This window comes from Heterocephalus glaber, unplaced genomic scaffold (genome assembly GCF_053883595.1).
Source record: "Heterocephalus glaber isolate CG9 unplaced genomic scaffold, H.glaber_assembly_v1.0 deba00001429, whole genome shotgun sequence".
Lineage (NCBI taxonomy): Eukaryota > Metazoa > Chordata > Mammalia > Rodentia > Bathyergidae > Heterocephalus > Heterocephalus glaber.
The window spans coordinates 28337906-28361943 of NW_028258294.1; the positions used below are offsets into that span (position 1 = coordinate 28337906).

General features: G+C 38.0%; 1 protein-coding gene across 2 annotated transcripts in view; it reads left to right on the plus strand.

Moving 5' to 3' along the window:
- The window catches only part of LOC110344323 (high mobility group nucleosome-binding domain-containing protein 3-like), a 638706-nt gene that overhangs the window by 235646 nt on the left and 379022 nt on the right, over nt 1-24038 (plus strand). For both annotated transcript variants that reach the window (XM_087212223.1, XM_087212224.1), the window contains one exon: nt 14891-15076. In XM_087212223.1, coding sequence (XP_087068349.1) covers nt 15036-15076 — 41 coding nt within the window. In that variant the 5' untranslated portion in view covers nt 14891-15035. The remainder of the gene's footprint in view (nt 1-14890; nt 15077-24038) is intronic.

Below are 24038 nucleotides of genomic sequence, written 5' to 3' on the forward strand. Positions count from 1 at the left end.
TGTATCCTATTTATTTCATTTAAGAGTAAGGCCTCAATGTGCATCCATTTAGCAATAAGTGTCTCTAATTTCTCATTTTTGATGGCTGAGTGGTACTCCATTTTATAAAAAAACCACATTTTCTTTATCCAGTCTCCAGGTGATGGGCATTTGGGCTGTTTCCAAGTTTTAGCTATTACAAACTGTGCTGCCATGAACATGGGTGGACATATATCACTGTGGTATGATTCTTTTAATTCTTTGGGGAAGATCCCCAGCAGTGGAATAGTGGGGTCAAATGGGACTTCCAGTCCTAGTACTTTGAGGTATCTCCATACTGATTTCCACAGTGGTTGCACCAGTCTACACTCCCACCAGCAGTGGAGCAGGGTTCCTCTTTCCCCACAGCCCCGCTAGCATTTGTTATTGGTTGATTTCATGATAGCAGCCATTCCTTCTGGAGTGAGGTGGAATCTCAGCATTGTTTTCATTTGATTCTCTCAAATGACCAGTGATGTTGAACAATTTTTCATATGTTTATTTGCTATTTCTACTTCTTTGTCTGAGAAATGTCTGTTCATTTCAGATGTCCAGTTTCAGATTGGGTTTTTAAATTTGGGAGGTCTGATTTTTTAAAGTTCTTTATAGATTCTAGATAGTAGACCTTTGTCTGAGGAACAGCCGGTGAAAATTTTTTCCCACATTGTGGGTTGTCTCTTCACACTGCTGGTGGTATCTCTTACTGTGCAGAAGCTTTTTAAAAAGAAGAGATCTCACTTGTTGCTTGTTTGTGTTAGTTCACGGGCAGCTGAGGTTTTGTTCATAAAATCTTTTCCTACACCAATGTCTTCAAGAGTTTTACCTAACCTCTGTTCCAGGTGATTCAGCTTTTCTATTTTAATATTTAGATCCTTAATCCATTTCGATTTTAGTTTAGTGCATGGTGAGAGATATATGTCTAGTTTTAATCTTTGGCAAGTTGAAACCCAATTTTTCCAGCAGCATTTATTAATGACACTATCTTTCCTCCAATGAGGGTGTTTGGTCCTGTGTCAAAGATGAGGTGGCTGAGTGTGTCTGGAGTTGTTTCTTTATCTTTAATCTGTTCCACTGATTCTCAGGTCTGTTTCTTTGCCTGTACCATGCTGTTTTTATTACAGTAGCTTTGTAGTATAGTTTCAGGTTGGGGGTTGTAACCCCCTGCCATGTTTCTGTTACGTAAAATTACTTTTGCTATTCTGGGTCTCTTGTTCCAAATGAATGTTTGGATTGTTTTCTCAAGGTCCTTGAAGTGTGCTGCTGGGATTTCAATTGGGATTGCATTGAATCTATATAGCAATTTTGGAAGTATAGCCATTTTCACTATGTTGATCCTTCCTTCCCAGGAGCAGGGGATGTCTTTCCATTTTATGATATCCTCTTATATCTCTCTTTTCAGAGTGCTACAGTTTTCAGAGAAGAGGACTTTGATTTCTTTTGATAGGTTGATTCCTAGGTATTTCAGTTTTTTGGATGCTATTGTGAAAGGAATTGTTTGCCCTATTTCTCTCTCAGTGAGTCTGTTGTTCTTGGAGAGGAAAGCTATTGATTTTTGTGTGTTGATCTTGTTTCCAGCTACTTGACTGAATTTGGTTATTAAATCTAGAAGACTTTTGCTGGAATTCTTGGGGTATTCTATATAGAGTATCATGTCATCTGCAAATAATGACAATTTGACTTCTTCATTTCCTATCTTTATTCCTTTTATTTCTTTCTCTTGTCTAATTGCTGTAGCTAATGTTTCCAAAACTATATTAAACAAGAGTGGTGTTAGTGGACATCCTTGTCTTGTTTCTGATTTGAGTGTGAAGGATTCGGTTTTTGACCATTTAGTATGATATTGGCTGTTGGTTTTTCATAGATGGCTTCTATCAAAAGTAGAGACCATGTATTCCAATTTTTTTGTAGAGTTTTTATGGTAAATGCATTTTGGGTATGGTCAAATGTTTTTTCTGCATCTATGGAGATAATCATATAGTTTTTATCCTTGGCTCTATTGATACGGTGTATTACATTGATTGAGTTGCATGTGTTGAACCATCCCTGCATCCCTGGGATGAATCCCACTTGGTCAGGGTGTATGATCTTCTGCATTCTATATGCCAGTATCTTATTAAGGATTTTTGCATCTATGTTCATTAGTGAGATTGGCCTATAGTTCTCTTTTTCGGTTGGGTCTTTCTCTGCTTTGGGGATCAAGGTGATGCTTGCTTCCAGGAATGAATTTGGGAGTATTGCTTCCCTTTCAATTTCACTGAAGAGTTTAAACAGTAGTGGCAGCAGTTCCTCTCTAAATGTCTCCTAGAATTCAGCAGTGAAGCCATCAGACCCAGGGCTTTTCTTAGTTGGTTAGTTTTTAATTATGTTTTCAATTTCATTGATTGATATTGGGTTGTTTAGAATTTTTAGATCTTCTTCATTCAACTTTAGTAATTCATAGGTATCTGGGAATCAGTCCATTTCTTCTGTGTTTTCCATTTTGTTAGCATATCGGTTCTCAAAGTAGGTATTTATGATCCTCTGGATTTCTGCTGGGTCAATTGTAATTTCACCCTTTTCATTCCTAATTGCATGGAGTTGGGCCTTTTCTTTCCTTTTTCTGATAAGGTTGGCTATGAGTTTGTCCATTTTGTTTATTCTTGAAATCTCGGAAAGCAATACACAGAGACACAGAATTTGGATGAAATAATAAAATTTCTTCTCACGAGTGGGCAGGAACACCAGAAACATGTCTGGTTACTATCTGTGTCCCCTTTGTTCAGCGTTTCCCTTTTTATATCCTTTTTAGCCATTATCTCATCCCTTGTTGTCTTTGATGTGTACATACAATTCCAGTTCCTATTTACAAATCACAGACACAAGATAGGCACATATACATTGTAAATTCACCCTGGCATGGTAACTTTGTTAGGTTAATGAAGTTATGGGTTAGAGTCAGATAACCATCACCTTAAAGAAGGAGTTATGGGAAAAGCAAATCTTAAAAGAACACATTACTTATTTTGCTTCTACAACTACCTTAATATTCAATCTATTAAGTTATCTAAAACTTTTCCATATCACTTTCAAAGAACCAACTCTTGGGTTCATTGATTTTTTTGTATCAGTCTCTTAGTCTCGATTGAATTCATTTCTGCTCTGATTTTTATAATTTCCTCCCTTGTATGATCTTTGGGGTTGTCTTGCTCTTCTTTTTCTAGAAGCTTGAGGTTCAGCATCATGTTTAATTGGACTCACTCTGTTTTCCTAATATGAGCATTCACTGCTGTGAATTTCCCTCGTAAGACTGCTTTCATTGTTTCCCATAGATTCCAACATGTTGATTGTCACTGTCATTTAATTGAAGGAACTGTCTGATGTCTTCTTTAATTTCCTCTGTGACCCATTGGTTATTCAGAAGCGTGTTGTTCAATTTCCATGTGTTTATGAAATTCTTGTGGTTTCTTTTGCAATTGATCTCCAATTTCATTGCACTATGGTCTGATAATATACAGGGGATAACATCAGTTCCTTTGCACTTAGTTAAACATGTTTTATGAGCAAGTACGTGGCCTATTTTGGAGAACGACCCATGTGCAGCTAAAAAGAATGTGTGGGATGGGAATACTCTGTAAACATCTGTCAAGTTCATTTGTTCCAGAGTTTGATTGAGTTGTAGTATTTCATTGCTTATTTTGTGTCCAGTTTATCTATCTCTTTGTGACAGTGGGGTATTGAGGTCCCCCACTACTATTGTATTAGTGCATATATGACTTTTCATGTCCATTATTATTTGTTTTATATAGATGGGCACATTAGCATTTTGTGCATATGTATTTATGATTGTGATCTCTTCCTTTGGATTGTTCCCTTTAAGGATGTAATGTCCTTCTTTGTCTCTCTTAATTAGTGTTGGTTTGAAATCCACTTGATCTGCAAAGAGGATAGCTACTCCTGCTTTTTTTGGGGGGGGGCATTCCTGGCACATGGAGTATTGTTTTCCACCCTTTAAGTTTCAGTTTATGAATTTATTTTTGACTTAAGTGTGTTTCCTGTATGCAGCATATTGTTGGATCTTGCTTCTTGACCCATTCTGCCAGTTTATTTCTTTTGATTGGTGAATTGAGACCATTAACATTGATGGTTATAACTGGTATGTATTGAATTACCATTGTCATGACTTTTTCTCTTTGTTGGATTCTTCCCCTTTGCTTTAAATTTCTTGTTGTGCCTGATGGATTCATTCTGTTGGGCTTCCTGGTGATGATCTTCCTTGTCTTTTCCTAGGATACTGTCTAAAATTTTTTGGAGTGCTGGTTTGGTATTCATGAAGTTCCCAAGATGTTCTTTGTCATGAAAGTATCTTATTTCTCCATGAATTTTGAACGATAGTTTTTCAGGGTACATCAATCTGGGTTGGAGGCTGTTTTCCTTTAGGGCTTGGAGTACGTCACTCTTAGCTCTTCTTGCCTTGAGGGTTTGCCTTGAGAAGTCTGCTGTGATTCTTATGGGCCTTCCTTTGTATGTGATTTGTTTCTTTTCTCTAACTGCTTGTAGAACTTTGTATTTTTTTGGGTTTTTTTTGGTACTGGGAATCGAACTCAGGTCCTTGCACTTGTGCAGCAGGAGGCAAAACCACTGAGCTAAATCCCCAGCCCTAGAAGTTTGTTCTTCTGTTGGGTTTCTGGAATCTTTACAATTATATGCATATGTGTAGATGTTTTTGATCAAGGCTAGTTGGAGTCCTATATGCTTTACTTATCTGTATGTCAAGTTCTTTTCCCCTGCTTGGGAAGTTTTCTGCCATTACTGTGAACAGTTTTTTTTTTATGTCATCTGCACTCTGTCCTGTTTCTTCATTGACTACTATCAGTCTTATGTTATTCTTCTTTGCATGGTCTAGCAGCTGCTGGACTGATTTCTCTTGGTCCCTTAACATTTTAAAGAAATTTTTGTTTTCCCGGTCACTAATTACAATCTTATCTTCTGTATTTTAAATTCTGTCCTCACATTGGCTCTTTCTGCTGTGAAACATTAATGGAGTTTTTAATCTCCTGGAAATCTATTTGCATCTGTCTTATGGATTCCATTTGTTTCCTCTTTTGGGATTCCATCATGTTCCTCAGCTCCTCTATTTTTTTTTTAAACTGTGTCCTCTCTAGATTTATTAATCATGTCTTGCACTATGGGCACAATCTCTGGTGTTATCTGAGAAATTATTTCTCAGTTCATTTTTTCTAGATCCTCTTCTGTTGCCAGTTAAGAGAGTCCAGGTGGTTGAATATCAGAGTGTTCTTTCTCGTTTCCCTTTGGGGTTGCTTTAGGTGATCTTGAAGTCTGATGTTGAGGCTTGTTTATGTTTCTTCTCATTTGGCCAGGGGTGGGGGGCGCTGTTGCTGTAGCCCACTTGGCTCACCTCCTCTGTGCTGGGAGGGGTGTTATACTGGACTGGAAGCCTCCTGCTCTGTGCTGGGAGCAATGGTATGGTGGCCCAGAAGCCTCCTGGTCTGCACTGGGAGTAGTTCTATGGTGGTCCAGAAGCCTCCTTCTCTGTGCTGGGAGGTGTGGTATGGCAGCCCGAAAGCCTCCTCTGCATTAGGAGCAGGGGTACAGAAGCCCAGAAGCCTCCTCCTCTGCGCTGGGAGCAGTGGTATGATGGCCTGGAAGCCTCCTCCTTTGCACCAATAATGTGGGTTTTATACATAATCGAATGCTACTCTGCAATAGAGAAGGATAAATTTGAGTCATTTGTAGGAAAGTCAATACACCTTGATAACACAATGTTAAGTGAAATAAGTCAGACACATAAGATTAAATACCTTTTTGTTTATCTCATATGAACAAAATAACAGATAGATAAAAGGAAATAGGGAGATAAATCTTTTGCAAATGAGAAGGGGACCAGGAACTGGAGGGAAGGGGTGGGATGGAAATGGGGTCAAATATCTAAAAAAGAATTAAGATACTTTATGTGCATGTAATAAATGCCCACAAAAAAGTAGTCATGATGTATTGCAAACATGTAATAATAAATAAATAATAAAAAAAGAAAATGAACCTGCAAACAAAAATTCTAAAACACAAGAAGAAGACTAATATGGAGATACAGCCAGCAACACATGTCATGTGGTCAATGAGTTTACTTTAAGTGAAATGATAATAGTAGAGAAATGTGAAAATGGTTTAAAATGTCTCTTATTTTTATGAAATAAAGAATGATGTACTATCCATTAAAAAGTTTAAGAATATTTGAAACAGAGGGAGAGATGAAATAAAAACATCTATATAAAAGGATCGAGGAAAAGCCCAATGAATGCAAAATATTTTAATTAAAATGAAAACATAGAAGAATAACTCTGGCCTGAATAAATTGAAGAGAGAATTAATGAATTGAAAGATTATGCTGAAGGATTCATATAGGGGGCAGAGTCACCCTTTTTGCAGTAGATGACAGTCTTTTTTCTTTCTATTGTTCTACCACTCAAATACCTCCTACTCTGATTATAAAAGATGCATACATAAATAATAGAATGTGAGGAAAAGTACACAAGCAGAAATCATCTATAATTCTGTAACCCAGCAATATTCAATGTGTTGAAATCTTATCATTTATTTCTAGGCTCTGTTTATGTTATACACACTTATGTATGCATATGTACTACATATTTGACATTATTTGTAGTACTTATTATAGCATTATGATAATAATGTATATATATACATATATATGTATATATATATAATTCAGTACCATTCTTTAATGATTTAATATTATGTCATGAGTTTTTTTCTTATGACATACATTCTTGGAAAAATTTCATATCAAATACTTAACAGAAATATCATAGTATTTTTTCTACCATAACTTTGAAGTCAAATTTCAAGTTAATTCAGATTTCCATAATGTAAATAATACTATATATATATGTATATAATTTTCTAAGTTTTCATTGTTTTTGTTGAATGATGAGTTTTATCTTGTCAGAGGATGTTGCTTACATAATATATGCATTTAGGAACTTATTGAAGTTTCTTTTGTAGTTAAACATCAACATTTGTAAATGTTTCATAGGCATGTGAACAGAAGGTATATTTAGTGAATGTAGGGCACATTGTTTGATGTATTTCTATTAATTTAATCCCATTTACTTTATTATTCAAATCCTCTATATCTCTGCTTATTTTTCTTTTCTTAATCTATGAAGAAAGAGTGGGAGTTTTAGTATTCCACGATTATGTGTATAAAGTTCCCTGTGTGGTTCCACCAACTTTTGCTTTGTATTTGCTAAATTATTTGACTCATAAAAATTTATGAGAATTATATTTTCATCATGGGTTGTAACTTTTATAAATATGTGACATTTTATGTTTTGTTGAATGCTTTTTGCTTAGAATAAAATCTTTTCAGAATTTAATGTTGTCATTGCTGTGCTGTATGACTTTGCACTTGCCTAAAAAAAAACTTTATTCATTCTTTACTTCATACTATTTTTTCTATTGTTCTTTATGTCTATTTCTTGGAGGCAACATATAGTAGGATTTAAATTTATAACACAGTTAGAGGATATTTTGATTTTTATAGCATAGTTAAACTCCTTATATTTATTTCAAGATTGATTTATTTGGTTTCTTTTAATTTGCCACTATTTTATGCTCTTCACTTTTATGCCTCTTTGCTTCTTTGCCTGTTCTTTGTTTTCTATCTTAAGCTATATGGAATATGTTTTATATCTTTTTACATTCTTCAGTGATTTGAAAAAATATGTCCTTTTAAAATGATGTTATTGATTATCTAAAAGTATTTGGAAGACTGCACTTTACGAAGATTTTATTGTGGTATACAGCATGTAAAGAAAATGTATTGTATACCTGAAAATTGCTAAGAGAAAAGATTTTAAGTGCTCTCACCACACAAAAAGAATCAAAATGTGATGTAATGCATATGTTAATTAGGTTTGTTTAGGCATTCAAAAATGTATATCTGTATCAAAACATTTTGTGCACCTTAAGTATACACAATTTTAATTGTCCATTAAAATAATTCAAAAAGTCATAAAATACTATATTCAATTTACTGAATAATTGTTAAGCAAATATTTATATGCATGCTACCATTTACTTCCAACCATTATGTATTTTTTTTTTTTTGGTACTGGGGATCGAACTTGGGTGCTTGCGTGCTTGTGCAGCAGGTAACGAAACCACTGAGCTAAATCCCCGGCCCCCATTTTGTATCTTTATGGTTTTTATATGCTTCTTGCAAGAATCATATAGCAAAGTTTTTGTTTTTAATTCAGTATGACTATTTTTATTTGATCATTCACTCCATTTAGATTTATTGTAATTAACAATGTGTTTTCATCAAAAATCTACTACCTTATTTTGTGATTTCCATTTGTTTGACCAGTTTTAAGTTTATTTTATGTTTGCTTTTTCACATTTGTTTGGACTTACAGAGTACATTTAATAATCACTTCACTTTTCTTTTCGTTGAGTTCATAAATATTTACTATTTCTATTCACTTAGGGTTTACATGCTAAATTGTTATATATGAGTACTTATCAAAGTCTGAAGTTAGTTGATATCTTTAGTATCTTTCTGATAATACAAGAAGGTGACTCTTTTTCCCCTTTCCTTTTGAGTTACAAATTATGTGTTGCCTAGTGACAAGGTCACACTCTGAGAAGTGCATGGTGTGGGAATTTTGTCAGAGTATAAGCATTGAGGAGTGTACCTAGAGAAAGAAGGATTATGACCAGTCACTAAGTAATGTTGTAATTTTATGGGACCATCACTGCCTTTGTGCTCCATTATTGACTAAAATGTTGTTACGTGACACATGGCTATATTATTATTATTATTATTATATATTTTAATTCTTTGCTTTTAATCTCTGGAGATATTTAATACTATTGTCTTAGATAGTCAATATTTAGATTTGCCCAAATGTTCACTTTGTCCTTAGCTCTCTTTTCTTTAATTTCAGTCCTACTATATGGGATTACTTTCTATCTGACATAAGTCTTTGGGAATTCTCATTGGATAAGAGTTCCTGATGGTGAATTCTCAGATGTTGTTGTTCTGAAAATGTCTTTGCTCTCATTTTTAAAAGAAAAATACTTTTTGTTGGCCCAAAATGGAATTATTGATTGGCAATTGTTTCCTTTCATTACATCGAAGACACCATTTTGGCTTCTCACTGTTACTGTTGCTACTGACAAGTTGGCTATTAGTGTAACTATTGCTCTGTTGAAATAGTCTACGTTTTTAAAAAAATTAATTTTATTGGTACATTTTAGGTACACAATATAATGACATTCATCATTGGAAATTTGCACCTTTACATAATCTCCTTTGGTTCTTATTTTTTCCCCCTTCCCCGGCCCTCCCTTCAAGCCCTCCATCCCTCCCTATTTACAAAGATTTTGTTTCCATTTTTTCATTTTCTCATATTAATTCCATTCCCTTCATTCCTTTCCCCTACCCCTCTCACTTCCTCTTCCCCTTTGCCCCTTTTCTTCACATTATCTATTATACCCTTTAGTCCTTATTTACACTTTCAGTTTTTCACACCAGGGAGATGATTCGGTATTTTCACATATGTGTCCTATTTATTACACTTAAGAGTATCACCTCAATGTGCATCCATGTAGCTATAAATGTCTTTAATTTCTCATTTTTTATGGCTGAGTAGTACTCCATTTTATAAAAAAACACATTTTCTTTATCCAATCTGCAGTTGATGGGCATTTGGGCTGTTTCCAAGTTTTAGCTATTACAAACTTTGCTGCTATGAACATGGGTGCACATGTATCACTATGGTGTGAGTCTTTTAATTCTTTGGGGAAGATACCCAGCAGGGGAACAGCTGGGTCAAATGGGACTTCCCAGTCCTAGTTCTTTGAGGTATCTCCATATTGATTTCAACAGTGGTTGTACCAGTCGCCACTCCCACCAGCAGTGGAGCAGTGTTCCTCTTTCCCCACAGCCCAGCCAGCATTTGTTATTGGTTGCTTTCATGATAGCAGCCCTTCTTTCTGGAGTGAGGTGGAATCTCAGTGTTGTTTTCATTTGCATATCTCAAATGACCAGTGATGTTGAACATTTTTTCATATGTTTATTTGCTATTTCTACTTCTTTGTCTGAGAAATGTCTGTTCATTTCACATGCCCATTTTTGGATTGAGTCTTTAAATTTGGGAGGTCTGATTTTTTAAAGTTATTTATAGATTCTAGATAGACCTTTGTCTGAGGAAAAGCAGGTGAAAAATTTTTCCCACATTGTGGGTTATGTCTTCATACTGTTGGTGGTTTCTCTTGCTGTGCAGAAGCTTTTTAATAAGAAGAGATCCCACTTGTTGATTGTGCTAGTTCATGGGCAACTGAGGTTTTGTTCATAAAATCTTTTCCTACCCCAATGTCTTCAAGAGTTCTACCTAACCTCTGTTCCAGGTGATTCAGCATTTCTATTTTAATATTTAGATACTTAATCCATTTTGATTTTAGTTTAGTGCATGGTGAGAGATATATGTCTAGTTTTAATCTTTGGCAAGTTGAAACCCAATTTTTCCAGCACGATTTATTAAAGAGGCTATCTTTCCTCCAGTGAAGGTGTTTGGCTCCTTTGTCAAAGATGAGGTGGCTGAGTGTGTCTGGACTTGTTTCTGCATGTTCTAATCTTTTCCACTGGTCCTCAGGTCTATTTCTTTGCTAGTACATGCTGTTTTTATCACAGTGACTTTGTAGTATAGTTTCAAGTTGGGGGTTGTGATACCCCCTGCCATGTCTCTGTTGCCTATTATTGCTTTTGGTATTCTAGGTCTCTTCTTGTTCAAAATGGATTTTTGGATTGTTTTCTCAAGGTCCATGAAGTATGCTGCTGGGATTTCAATTGGGATTGCATTGAATCTATATAGCAGTTTTGGAAGTATGGCCATTTTCACTATGTTGATCCTTCCTACACAGGAACAGGGGATGTCTTTCCATTTTCTAATATCATCTTCAATCTCTCTTTTTAGAGTGCTATAGTTTTCAGAAACTAGGTCTTTGATTTCTTTTGATAGGTTGATTCCTAGGTATTTCAGTTTTTTGGATGCTATTGTGAAACTAATTGTTTGCCCTATTTTTCTCTCAGTGAGCCTGTTGTTCGTGTAGAGGGAAGCTATTGATTTTTGTGTGTTGACCTTGTATCCAGCTACTTGACTGAATTTGGTTATTAAATCTAGAAGACTTTTAGTGGAGTTCTTGAAATCTTCTCTATAGAGCATCATGTCATCTGCAAATAATGACAATTTGACTTCTTCATTTCCTATCTTTATTCCTTTTATTTCTTTCTCTTGTCTAATTGCTGTGGCTAATGATTCCAAGACTATATTGAACAGGAGTGGTGATAGTGGACATCCTTGTCTTGTTCCTGATTTGAGTGTGAAGGATTTCAGTTTTTGACCACTTAGTATGATATTGGTGTTGGTTTTTCATAGATGGCTTTTATCAGATTGAGGTAGACACTGTCTATTCCAATTTTTGTAGGGTTTTTATCATAAATGCACGTTGGATTTTGTCAAATGCTTTTTCTGCATCTATGGAGATAATCATATGGTTTTTGTCCTTGGCTCTATTGATACGGTGTATTACATTGATTTATTTGCATATGGTGAACCATCCCTGCATCCCTGGGGTAAATCCCACTTAGTCAGGGTGTATGATCTTCTTGATTATCTTCTGCATTCTATTTTCCAGTGTCTTATTAAGGATTTTTGCATCTATGTTCATTACTGAGATTGGCCTATAGTTCTCTTTTTCGGTTGGGTCTTTCTCTGCTTTGGGGATCAAGGTGAAGCTTGCTTCCAGGAATGAATTTGGGAGTATTGCTTGCCTTTCAATTTCATTGAAGAGTTTAAAAAGTAGTGGCAGTAGTTCTTCTCTATATGTCTTGTAGAATTCAACGGTGAAGCCATCAGGCCAAGGGCTTTTCCTAGTTGGTAAGTTTTTAATGATGTTTTCAATTTCGTTGATTGATATTGGGTTGTTAAGAATTTTTAGGTCTTCTTCATTCAACTTCGACAATTCATATTTACCCAGGAATCTGTCCATTTCTTCAGTTTTTTCCATCTTATTGGCATATAGGTTCTTAAAGTAGGTATTGATGGTCCCCTGGATTTCTGCTTCGTCCGTTGTAATGAAATAGTCCATCTTTAAAGACAGAAAATGTAAGTTTCCTCTGTTGTTCTGTATATATGTTGTGTGTTGGTGTGTATTCTTTATATTCATCCTTGTTGGGATTTGTTTGGCTTCTTAAATGTGTATATTGGTGTCTTTCATTAATTCTTGAAAATTCTCCAACTTTATCATTTCAAATATTGCCACACCCTTATTTTCTCTTCTCATTGTGGAACTCTCTGTTTTATATTCAGAATAATTTCTTCTGACCCATCCAATTCCCAGCTAATTCTTCACTTAAGTATATTTGTTAGTTGTTATATATTCATCCATTATTATTTATTGCAAGTGGTAGACATTCTGTTTATTTAATTTTTTTAGTGCTGTGTTGAGCTTGGTGGTACATGTCTGCAATCCCTGCACTCTGGGCAACTGAGACAGGAGGATCCCAAGTAGAACACAGCTGGGATAGTGTAGGAACTTAGAGAGATCATGTCTCAAAATTTTAAAAAATAAAATAAAATTTAAAAAGCTGGGGATATAGCTTAGTGTGAAGGCTCTGGGTTCAGTCTCCAGTACAGAAAAAAAAAGCTGTAACTTTTTACAGCTTCTTACTAGAAATTTATTGTAGATATTTATGAAGTAGTATTTTCTTCAAAGCACAATGAAGACAACTGGATTTTAATCTAACCTCATAGTTCAAATATCAATAGTCTTTGTGGCTGTATTTCTTCTTGTTGTTATTTCTTTTTGTTTTTATTATTTCTACTTTATTTGTTTAATTACTGTGGACTGTGTAAATGTCATTACCTTCATAAATAAATATGGTTTATTGAGATTTTTTGAGGCATAGAATAAAAATAATAAAAGTATACTCTTCAGAGAGGGTCTGTGTTTAGTTCTTGCATGCCTAGGGGAACAACCAGTCTAGAAGCACAAATTGATGCTCTGAGGGCTATTTGTTTGGTTTTTGTTTCCTGCAACCAAGCAAGGTGAGCTTCAGTTACAAATCTACTCAAGGATTGCCGTATTTGCAATTTCTCAGATTAGTTTTTATTTGCACCATTCCTATACTTTTCTCCCTAGTATCAAAGCAAATTTCCTGTTAGTACCCCGGTGTGGTCATGATGAAAGATGGGGTTATGGATGAAGTTTTACTTCTAGTTTACTCTTATTTGGAAGATGTAATCTTTTGGGGCTCCAAATTTATATGTGGAGCATTTTCAGATAAGTGTTAACATGATACATACTCCCTCTGCCCAGTACAGGCAATAGCATTTGAAGTCAAAATTAAGCTCAGGTTTGCAGAGACAGACAGCAGACAGACACTTCAGGACAAAGACTGTTTTGTTTCTCTGTTTCCCTGACTGGGTTTCACTTCTCTCACTTTGGCTTAGTAACTGCCTGGTATGCTGTCTGACCTTCTCTGATTTAAAAAAGAGATTCATAGATGTCTTGCTGGAAGTTTTAATGATTTTCTGCAGCAGTGTTGGCTTGAATTACTAGATACCATAATCCCACAAATGAATCTCTCTCCCTCTCTCTATTATGCCTACATGAAAAAATAGCACATATATGTGAAATGTTTTGACATAATAAAAGTAACACATAAAATAATACTTTCGATTACAGATGTATGAGAAATTTGCCATGCAGTTTACTTTATTCAATCATCACAATTTTATTCACTCCTCTCCATATTTTCTATCTGTTTAATACAAATTTGTTTAATACAAATTTATTACTCTAGAATTTTAATTTAAAACTTATTTTTACAATATGTGGTTTCCTTTTCAAATATTTTTTCTAGAATTTGCACTTGTTGGGAATTCTGTATACAATATAGCAATTATTTTGATCTATATTTAGTAGACCTCTGTAGTCAACATATAACTTTCCCCTATTTAACAGTTGTGTGTATATATATATATATATATATTTATTTATGTAATTAAAATTTTTTGGAAAGAGACATTAGGAGATATAGTTTCTGAATTTCTGCATATTCAGACTATCTTTTTGTTTCCTTTACACACTAAAATACATTTGGCTGGGTAAAAATTATATAGTGTCTTTTCAAAATTTTCTTTTCTTATGCCTGTAGAGTTGGAATGAAGATTGACCTTAGCTTGGTTATTTCTATTGCTTTGTTAGGAACCTTTTTTATAGACTAGAAAGCCATCTAATTAAAAAATCTATACTTAAGTAGTCAATATGTTCCAGGCTTTACTTAATAGCGAGTTTTTCCTTCTTATATTCACAAGAGTATCCCATATTTTCCATGTACCACCCCTCAATATACTTTCCAACAGGTGTCTCTGACTTTAATCAGAGACGTCCAGTGACAACTGTTTCTTAGAATTCCCAGTGACTCTTTATGTTCAGCCTCAGTGTCCCTCAGATTTTACCAATTTCTAGGTCCAAAGTCAGAAGCTCTATGGCTCAGCATGCTGGTTTCACATTAACCAGAGCCAGTCCCTGGCATTCTGGCTATGCCATTCTGGGTTCCACTGCCTGCTGGTGTGCCTCCCTGTGCTACAGATGGCCTCAAGCTCTCATGGCTGGTGCTGCCATGGGCATTGCCTGGTGCATCACCGACCTCCTCTGTACGGTCAGCATTCCTGGCTTCTTGTCTCTGGCTGCTGTGAAGCCATTTTCCTGTGTGTTTTCCATCTGTCAGAGAAGTTTCTGAAGTAGAAATGTCTGACCTTTAATGCTTTTGTCTCTCCCACAGGATTCCTGAGCTCCACAAAAATCAAGGAATACACCTGGGTACCTGTTTCAAGTGTCCTTGAGCATCCAGCAATGACTTAGAAGCTCTCAGAGCATTCTTTGATCAGTAGTTTATTGGCTGATCTACTTGAAAGCAAGAGGCACTCATGTTTCAGCTTCCATTTCCAGGAAAAAGCAGGAGTGAAAGGTATGAATTCCATTTCTTCCAGATGACATCAAGGCCTGGGAATATTGTCTCACCTACAGTCTCTGGAATCCAAAACTTCAGCCAAAAAGTTATAACAAGAAGAGTCAATGTCTGGCGTTTTCACAAGGTGGGGAATGTGTGTTTGTCCATATTTCAGGGAATGGGTGGGCTGAAGATCAGTTTGATGTACTGGAGAACAGCAGAAAGCAAGAAAAGGATTCAAAGAAAGTGCTAGCATCTGGAAATTGGGAGATGGAAATAGAAACTAGAGAGAATCCTTGAAGTAAGAGTGATTAAGAAGAGAAGTCTTCGCTGGGGGTCTTCAGAGGGCCCATGCTCTAGAGGAAACCTGGGTGAGCTGACCAGATTTGGATCAGAGGAATGCAACACATTTAAATCACCCCTTGAAAAAAGCAGAGGTGGGAAGACTACCCTAACAGGAGGGACCACAGAAAGAAAATATATATGAGGATTTAAACTGGATTTTCACAGTGGCAATATCTGCCTGAAGGGGGATGTAGTTGAAGTTTCAGAAGCATAGAGACATTTAGTGGAAGATTAACTCTGGGGAGCACTGTGTTTGTAGAAGGAACCAGGCAACTGGCCTGGTGTGGTGAACAGGTGAACAGATGTTTCAGACTTCCCACCACTGGGTGGGAACTCGGTTGTGGCTCTTTGCTTTGTCCCCCTAGGGAGATACTAAGCCCTGTGTTAATCCCCCAAAGAAACACTCCTCATAGTAATACCAATGCCCTGGCTCCTGTGAGTAGGGAATGAATCCGCCTGGAGGATAGATGTGTTCTCTCTTGGAAGTCCTCATTTGTGTCCTGGAGCAGGGCTGGCTGCTGGTTCTTCTAGATAAAAAAAAGTAAAACAAATGGCTGTATGAATGGATGAATGAATGGGTGAGTGTTTATGGAAGTCACATGGCTCATGCAGGATCTTGTTGGATAATGTCATTGTATGAGCAACTCTCTTCTTGCTGCTCAGAGGGTGTTTGGGTCTCCATTTGGGTCACTAGGCTGTTTGAGGGCTCCTTGGGCAGTAACTATGCTGCTATCCTTGTTTCTGCCTCCTTTGGAGCAGTGGGTCAGCCCCTCTCCATCCTGGAACTGGAGGGCAGGAATGAGTGCCTAGAAAAACAGAAGGCTGGATTTTGTTTCATTCACAGACCAAGAAAAGCTGAGAGAAGTCACGGGGAGCTGTTATTTTTGCTCTACCATCTTTGCATTAGGCTTTGGGTTTCTTGTGCCTAATCTGGATGTCAACAGGGTTGGTTCCTCAATGCAGAGACTCATATACCCCCACAGAGGTTCCTAGTGAGGTGGGATTGCATTGCACATGGATTTACTGATTTTGATAGTTGGCTTCTTTGGAAAATTGCTCCTTTCAGCCTCTTCTCCCAGGAGCATAGAAGCAGCTGGAGCAGACCTTGCCTGATATCCTCTAGGATCGCACCTAGGCAGCCACCAGAGGCCCTGAAGAAACCTGAACAGGCCTACTAGCCTTGGGCTGATATTTTCTGGGCTGGTGATGGACAGGTGCCTCCTCTTCTCTCTTCTTCTGTCCTCAGGGAACTCACATTCCCTGGAACAGAACAGGAAATTAAGTGAACCACTATCATAGGATTTGATTGCACGGAAGAATCTCATCTGCATATATTAGAGTAATTCAGGCAATAGTCAAGTGTATTACACCATGTTTTCTCAAGATGGAAATCTGCTGATTTTAGATAAAGATTTGACATTGCTACTTTTGGCCCATGATATACTTGATGATCAGAAGGAGCAGTTGGGACTTTCCATGTCTGACCTCAGTGGGCCCCAGACAGGTGCTACTATTTGTCAAAGTCTCCCCCAGTTGCCTGTTACAAGACTTGATGTTCTCACAATACTCACTCATTTTAGATTTAAGGAACTGAAGCTACTTTAAAAAATGTAAATGTTTTCTGGAAGGGTAATATATTAAGCTCTAATTTGCATTAGCTTGAATTAATTTATCAGGTTAGCGCTAGTCTCCTGTGAGTGCTCAGAAGAAGTGGAAGTTGGTTTTGATTAGGGCTGGGAGTTGAGGGGGCCAGCTGGTAAAGGAGGGCAGTAAGGGCCCTCATAGGGGAGGCAGCCTGGGCACTGGCTGCCTGGGACTGAGGTGGACACAGAGCTAAGAGCAGGGACACTGGAGCCAAATTCATATACAGTTATGTTTCTAGGTACCAGCTTATCAATCATTCACATGTCACCATTGGTTTACTTGGTTGTTCCCTAATTGCCACATCTGTTTCCTCTCCTCTGCCAAAGCCAAGCCTCAGTGTCTTTGCATCCATCCTTCTGACTGTGCTTTGCACATATGTAGCAATGTTATCAAGCCAAGGCCAAAGTCATTTTGTTAAATTGCTGAAGAGCTAGTTTGTTTTGTTGAATTATACCAAATCTGAGAGTGCAATTGAAGTTTCTTTGATCTCTACTAGATGGGGGAAACAAGTAGAACAATTTTTTCTCTAGCTTATACTTTTACTTGGTAATGTAGAGCTTCAAGTTCACCTCAAAGTCACAACCAGTGTGAGAGAGACACAGAAAGTCTCCATGGAGTGTTCTTGTTTGCTTTCAGGGAAATTCCTTAGGAAGCAATTCTTTTTGCTTGGGGACTTTGGGATAACCCAACTTTTGTGACTGGCAGTTTACTTTTTCCTGTTCTCCTTGGTGGGAAGAGCTGGCTCCTGAGGAAGAGATGGGTGCATAATGGTCTGAGGGGCTTCTTGAGAAAAGAGACCTTGACTCCCTTTTTGAAATTCAACAGTATTAGAACTTCCCTGACAGATTCATATGTTCCTAGATTGAGATTCCTAGACAGGAAAGATAAAAGGGCCCAAAGGTCTCACCATGAGGCAAGGATTGAAGATCTATGCTCAACTCAAGGACTCTGCACATTTTAACTCCCTTCTTTCCCACCCTCCTTTACATGTGTCGTAAAACATTAGTGCTGGTTAATTCTCAGTCTGCCCCTTCCTTCTGTTTGGGAATAGTGCAGAGTGGCTACAAATATTCAGCTCACATTATATCTACATCACAGAGCTCCAGGGGACCTTCAGCTCTGCCTGGCATTCCCAATACTTGTTCTTATTTAATTTACTCTTCAAGTATCTAAGATTTCCTAACTTTTACTTGCTTTCTCCTTCACCTCCAAAAATTCTCCCATTTGGCCAACTGACAATAATATCCTTAGTTTTTCCAACAAAGTGGAAGCAGTGGGATTAGAACAGCATCTTCTCATCACTACATCTACTGATCAGCTTGGTTCATGATCCATGCTATGTTGTCCAGTGATGGGCACACCCTCCTCCCACTGAAGGCCAGCACTTCACCCATAGCCTAGATCTCCTCTTCTCTATCCCAGGATGCTGTTTTCATTTATCTCTTTTCTTCTGGATAATTGATTCTGTCCTACTGGTCTACAGATATGCTAAGATATCTCACTCAGCCCAATGACTCAAAATAAACAGACATCAAACACTTCTTTGGCTCCAGGTCTCCTAGTTTCTGCTCCAGCCCTCTGCTTCCCTTTGTAATAGAATTCCTCAAAAGGGCAGTCTCAATTCAATGTCTCCACTTCCTCACCTGCATTCTTCCTACAACCTTCCCTAAATAGGGTTCTTTTCCTCTTCTTTGGGAAACATTCTCATAACCCACTTTGACAAACCTATGATGTTTCTGCCTTGGGGCAGGTGGATGATGGACTGAATCCACTTAAAACATGAACCAAATTAAACCTCTCCTCCTTTAAGTTGTGGGTGTTGGGGCTTGTGTCCAACAATTGAAAAGCTGGCTAATACACTGTGTAACTAGAAGCATATTTTTTTGAGTATATTGATTTATTTTATTTTTCTCTTCTTTCCCTTTCTCTACATTGTGTTGTTTCAACATTGGACTCTCATTGCGTTATCTCTACCTGCTGGATGCCCATAGCACTCCATCCCCATTTCCTGCCCAGTCAAGACAATCAAAATCATCTTCAGATACAGGGGGCAAATTTGCTCCAGGGAGCCACTGCTCTACTATTTTATATGAAGATTGCTGATGCTCACATAATTTTCCCATTAGAGGCCGGGGATTTAGCTCAGTGGTTTCGCTGCCTGCTGCACAAGCTCAAGGACCTGAGTTCGCTCCCCAGTACCAAACAAACAAACAAACAAAATAATTTACCCATTAGAAGAGGGGGAGTAAATATTCTGGAAATGCTAGACCTGAAGGGTGACAGTGATGAGAAATATTTGCGGCAGCAGATTCTTCTCTGATTCTCTAACTGGGCATCTCCATTGTGATTTCAGCTGTTTATGTGCACTTCTTCCTTTTGAGGACCAATTACTGTAGCACATGTTCAACTTTGTTGATTCAGAGGATTGGATAGTACCCTTTCATGATGCACAACTTAGGTGCCATTGTCACTTTATATCTCTTGGTTAGTCTCTGCCAAGGCCAAGTAGCAAGCCAGAAAGAAGACATATTAGCAAGAAGGGCTGCTCCAACACTCTAGAGGTCTGTGCTGTGATTCTACTGAGGATCCAGAGGTCTATACAGCCTTCTGATGGGCAACAAACACAAGAGCAAGGCTGGGTCTGCTGGGTCATAGGCCCCAGTGGCAAGGCTTCTTGCCCCTTGCCACTTCTTCTATGGGCCTCATCACAACCTGCAGCCTTATGGTCCCTTAGTAAATGAGTCAGAGCAGCATGCCTGTTGTGATATGTGCTGCCTTGGAAACCCAGAAAACTCAGGGCTAGCACATGTGGTTAAATAGAGCAAACAAGAAATATATTCTTGGGCCGGGGATTTAGCTCTGTGGTTTCACTGCCTGCTGTACAAGAGAAAGGACCCAAGTTCGATCCCCGGTACCAATAAAAATAAATAAATAAATAAAAAATAAAGAAATATATTCTCAGCTTCTTCCCTTCTCATAGGTCCAGGGCACACACTTACTCAGAGCCAGTGCTAACTCTGCAGAAGTTTCTTCTGAGAGCTATGTACAGTGCTGGGAGCAGTGTACAATGCTAATCACTGTCTCAAAGGGAGAACTGGCAGGCACTGCTCTGCTGGGTATTTTCCCAATGCCTTGTTCACACATATCAATCAATTATTGGCATTTGTTTTCTCCAGCTTATTGTTTAAACACAGATACAAAATTTGTATGTTTCAGTTCCTGAATTGTCGCAGCACCTAATTTGCAAGAAAATATAGGCTGGATTTCCTTCTCTGGATTTTTGAATTGTGGTGGGTGGCTCCTTGGCTGCTCATGAGTGTGTGTCTCTCCAAGTATTAACAGTAACCAAATAAGTAGTTAAGGTCTGTATAGTTAACCTTCCTCGGGACCCAGAATTCTCCTCTATGATATCCTGGAAGACACCCAGAGGAGGCACAGAAAGTCCACTCTGTAGGGAAAAGCACATTCCATTGTTAGGGAATGTCAGTTGCTAGAAATCTCTTTCTCAGAGGGGATTTTGCAGTTAGGCTTCTCACTCAGCACTCAAGTGCCAGCTTAGTTCCTCTTAGATATTTTAGTTTCAATTAAGAGGCCTCATTTATTCTCTTATCCTAAGAGTTTAGCTGCCCACAGGCATGTTTAGCAGAAACAAAAGGATCTTTAAGAAACATCAGGCCATCTATTAAAAAAAATAAAAAACACACTGCCCCCAAAAATATTGGAAACACAACTCAGTCATTGGAGTCGCAAGTAAAATGCATCTGTCAATTCACCCTAAACCTTCAATATAATAGTTTAAATCTTTTTGGATTGTGGGGATAGCTTTGAGGTCATTTGTTATTTCCATTTGTAAATGAAAACCTTAGGGCCAGAAAGGCTAAACAACTTGTTTAAATGTACACAGTTTAAGTATTTGGGCTAGGATTTGAAATCTGCTCTGCAGGAAGAGAGAACCCATGAGTTTTCTACAATTCCACCTATGCCATGGAGTCTCTTAGAGGCAGAAATTAAATATATGGCTGGTTTATGAAAATCAGAGATGTCTTTGTTAAGCTCCTTAAAAAGAACTACACAAATCAATGTTTGCCAGACACTTTATATCCAACTAGTGGAGAAGGTTTCCTCTCCACCTTACTTTCTTGTTATTATGACTACTTTTGTTGGTTTTTGACAAAAACTTAATCTACACTTAAATCTTTTCTAGGTTATTTCTTTGAATTTATCTGCTAGAGTCCTCATAGGACCCAGCCCTACAGGTTAGTTACAAAGCCTTGGGCTATAATGAGCACCACCATGTTATAAAGGGCCACAACTGCTTTCAGAATGACATGTGAATTACACATCTAGACCAGTCCTATCGAGGGCTCCAGGGCCCTCCAAATAGTGAGCACCCAATAGTGAGCACAAGTTGGTTATGGATATACTGGTAGCATCCATAACTAAGTTGCAACAAACAGTTTTTTAAAAGTATTTGCAGGCATCTATCATATTTCAGAAGTAAATAAAATGCAGAGAGATTTTTAAGTGGTTTTATCTGTGGGTCAAGTATTTATGGCTTTAGAAGGGTCCATTAGTCCCAAAGCTTTCATCAGTCTCTGGGAAATAATGCAGCAACTGTCTGGGAACATCAGTAGCCTTGTATCCCGGGCCCATTCTGCCTTTTCGAGTATTAGGAATGTCTATCTTCTTATGTGATGCCTTGGAGACCTCGGCCAGGGATTTGCGATCTTTTATCAATGTGCGTGAACTTAGTATTCCTTGAAAATCCATATGTATCCATGACATTGTCTATAAAGCACCTGTTGTTCACGGCCATCCTCACAGCATCACTGAATTATATTATCCCTGTTTTTCAGGTAAAGAAACTGAAGCACAAAGCTTAGGTAATGTGTTAAGGTCATATTGTAAGTGGCAGAGGTGGATTCTCTTTCTTCTTTTCCTTCCTTCTTTCATGCAACCAAATGATCAACTTAGAGTCCCAGGTTGCCTGCTCTAGAAGTCTACTCTGTAATCATCAACAGCTGCATTTCCTCTGCTGTGTTTTGGTAGAAGTGTCTACACGACACCATCTTCCTTGGTTTGCTAATTTGATGGGAAATGTGGGGTTCAAGGATTTGCCTGGACAGACACCCCCAGGGCTGAGATTGGATAGGTCCATCATGACTGCATTGATAGCTGCAAGAGACCTAGAGCCATGTCCAAGGCAGTGACCCCACTGATTTAAGTGCATAGGCCTCTTCCCTAGAGGGTCAGTATTTGGGAAAGGAAGGAGCAGCTGGTGGGAGCATGAGTGGATCATGCTATTTTCTGCAGAGCCCACTGCTCTCTCTTGCTTCCTCCTGTCTCAGCTAAATGACATTTGTACCAGCTGCTCTCAAAGGGAGTCACTTTGGCGAAATGTCACAGGCTTCGGCATAAATGGCCCTTCTCCATCCTTCATTTCTCTTCCTGCCTCCTTCCTCCTACCCCTCAAGTGCCATTTTATTTTGAAAGGACACTGCCTTGATATTCAAGTGCAGGAAAAAGTAATTACATTTTTCTCTTCAGGTCTGCCTCTCAAAAAGCCTTCAAATCATCTTCAGCCTAAACACTGGGATTATTCCAGAGGGTAAGAGGTATTAATGGCCGCTTTCGCTGTTTCCCTCTCTGGGTCTCACTTGCTGCTTTGCTTTCTTCTCATGCTTAGGCAATGATGACAGCATGGTAGATTGCTGCCACCTCCCTTCCTTCTTTGCCAGCTTCAGAGGGAGGCTCAACCCCTCTCAGCCCCTCTCTCAGCAGAGGTCAAGCATCTCATTCAGTGTCACACAAGCAATAAGTAGTGAGGCTTTCCTGGGTTTGCAGCGGGGTCTCTCGGGCTCCAGAGCCATGCTTTTACTAACTGCCATGTAATTGCAGTGACTATTTGCAGAACCCAAAACAGGGAGACATGAGATGATAAATGATTTTCTTTTCCTGATATATTGCTATTTTCAAAGTTTTAATAGGAAAAGCCACATAAAGTTACTAAAATGAAATCATGTTTTGTTTTTCATCTAAATAAAATCTTTATTATTGGAAAGAAGAAATTATAGATGATTGGAATTGTTCCAATACACAGAGTTACTATTTAGTAGGAATTGTACTTGCTCCGGAATTAAGAGGCCTAGGTTTTGGTTTAGAGCTAGCCCTTAACTGACTATGTGATTTTGACTAATTCACAGCATTGTTCTGGACCCTATTTTCTTGGTGAAGTGTGACAGTTGGATCAGATGTTGACTCACGACATTTCTGGTGCTGATATTCCATGGCTTTGCACTTCTAGGTACAAACTTCATTATTTGGACTGTCAGCAATAGATAAATGAGATCCTAACTTTGCAAATCGGTTTTACTCCTCTTCTACTTTGGATAATTCTTGGCAACAACCTAATCCAGTACTTTGCCGTCTGAGACCTTTTCCTGTTCCTTGGGCAGCCTAATTTGTTTTGCTAGCCTAATCCCTGGGAACTTATTTTTCTGAATTTTCCAGTAAAACGACCTTTGTCTAGTTTTTCCTCATTTTCTCTTCCTTCAAACTAGGCACCTACACCCCAGCCCTTCTCTCAGCTCTCCCCTGGCTTCCAAGCCCCTTGCTTCTTACTGCTTCCGAGGACCCCTCCCCACTATCTCTTGCTCTCTTTTTCATTTCAATGAGAGGCGTGGTTTTATTTGTGGTTCTAATCTTTAGGGAGCTAGAAGGGTCTGTTAGTCCCAAAGTTTTCATCAGTCTTTTTTTTTTAAACAATAAAATATGGACTCAGCCTTTCCTCTACCGAAAAGAAGTATAGTAAGTCCAGCCATGCCTCAGGACTACTCCCCTTGATCATTACTGCTCTTCCCTTCTCATCTCTTTGCTTGCTGCCCCTGTTCTTGTTAGTTTTTCTGTACTTTCTAAGCTTCTGAAACTGTGTTCTTGATGATAACCAGAGATAGCCTATTCTTCAAATCTGATAGCTGTGTCTCCTCATTTT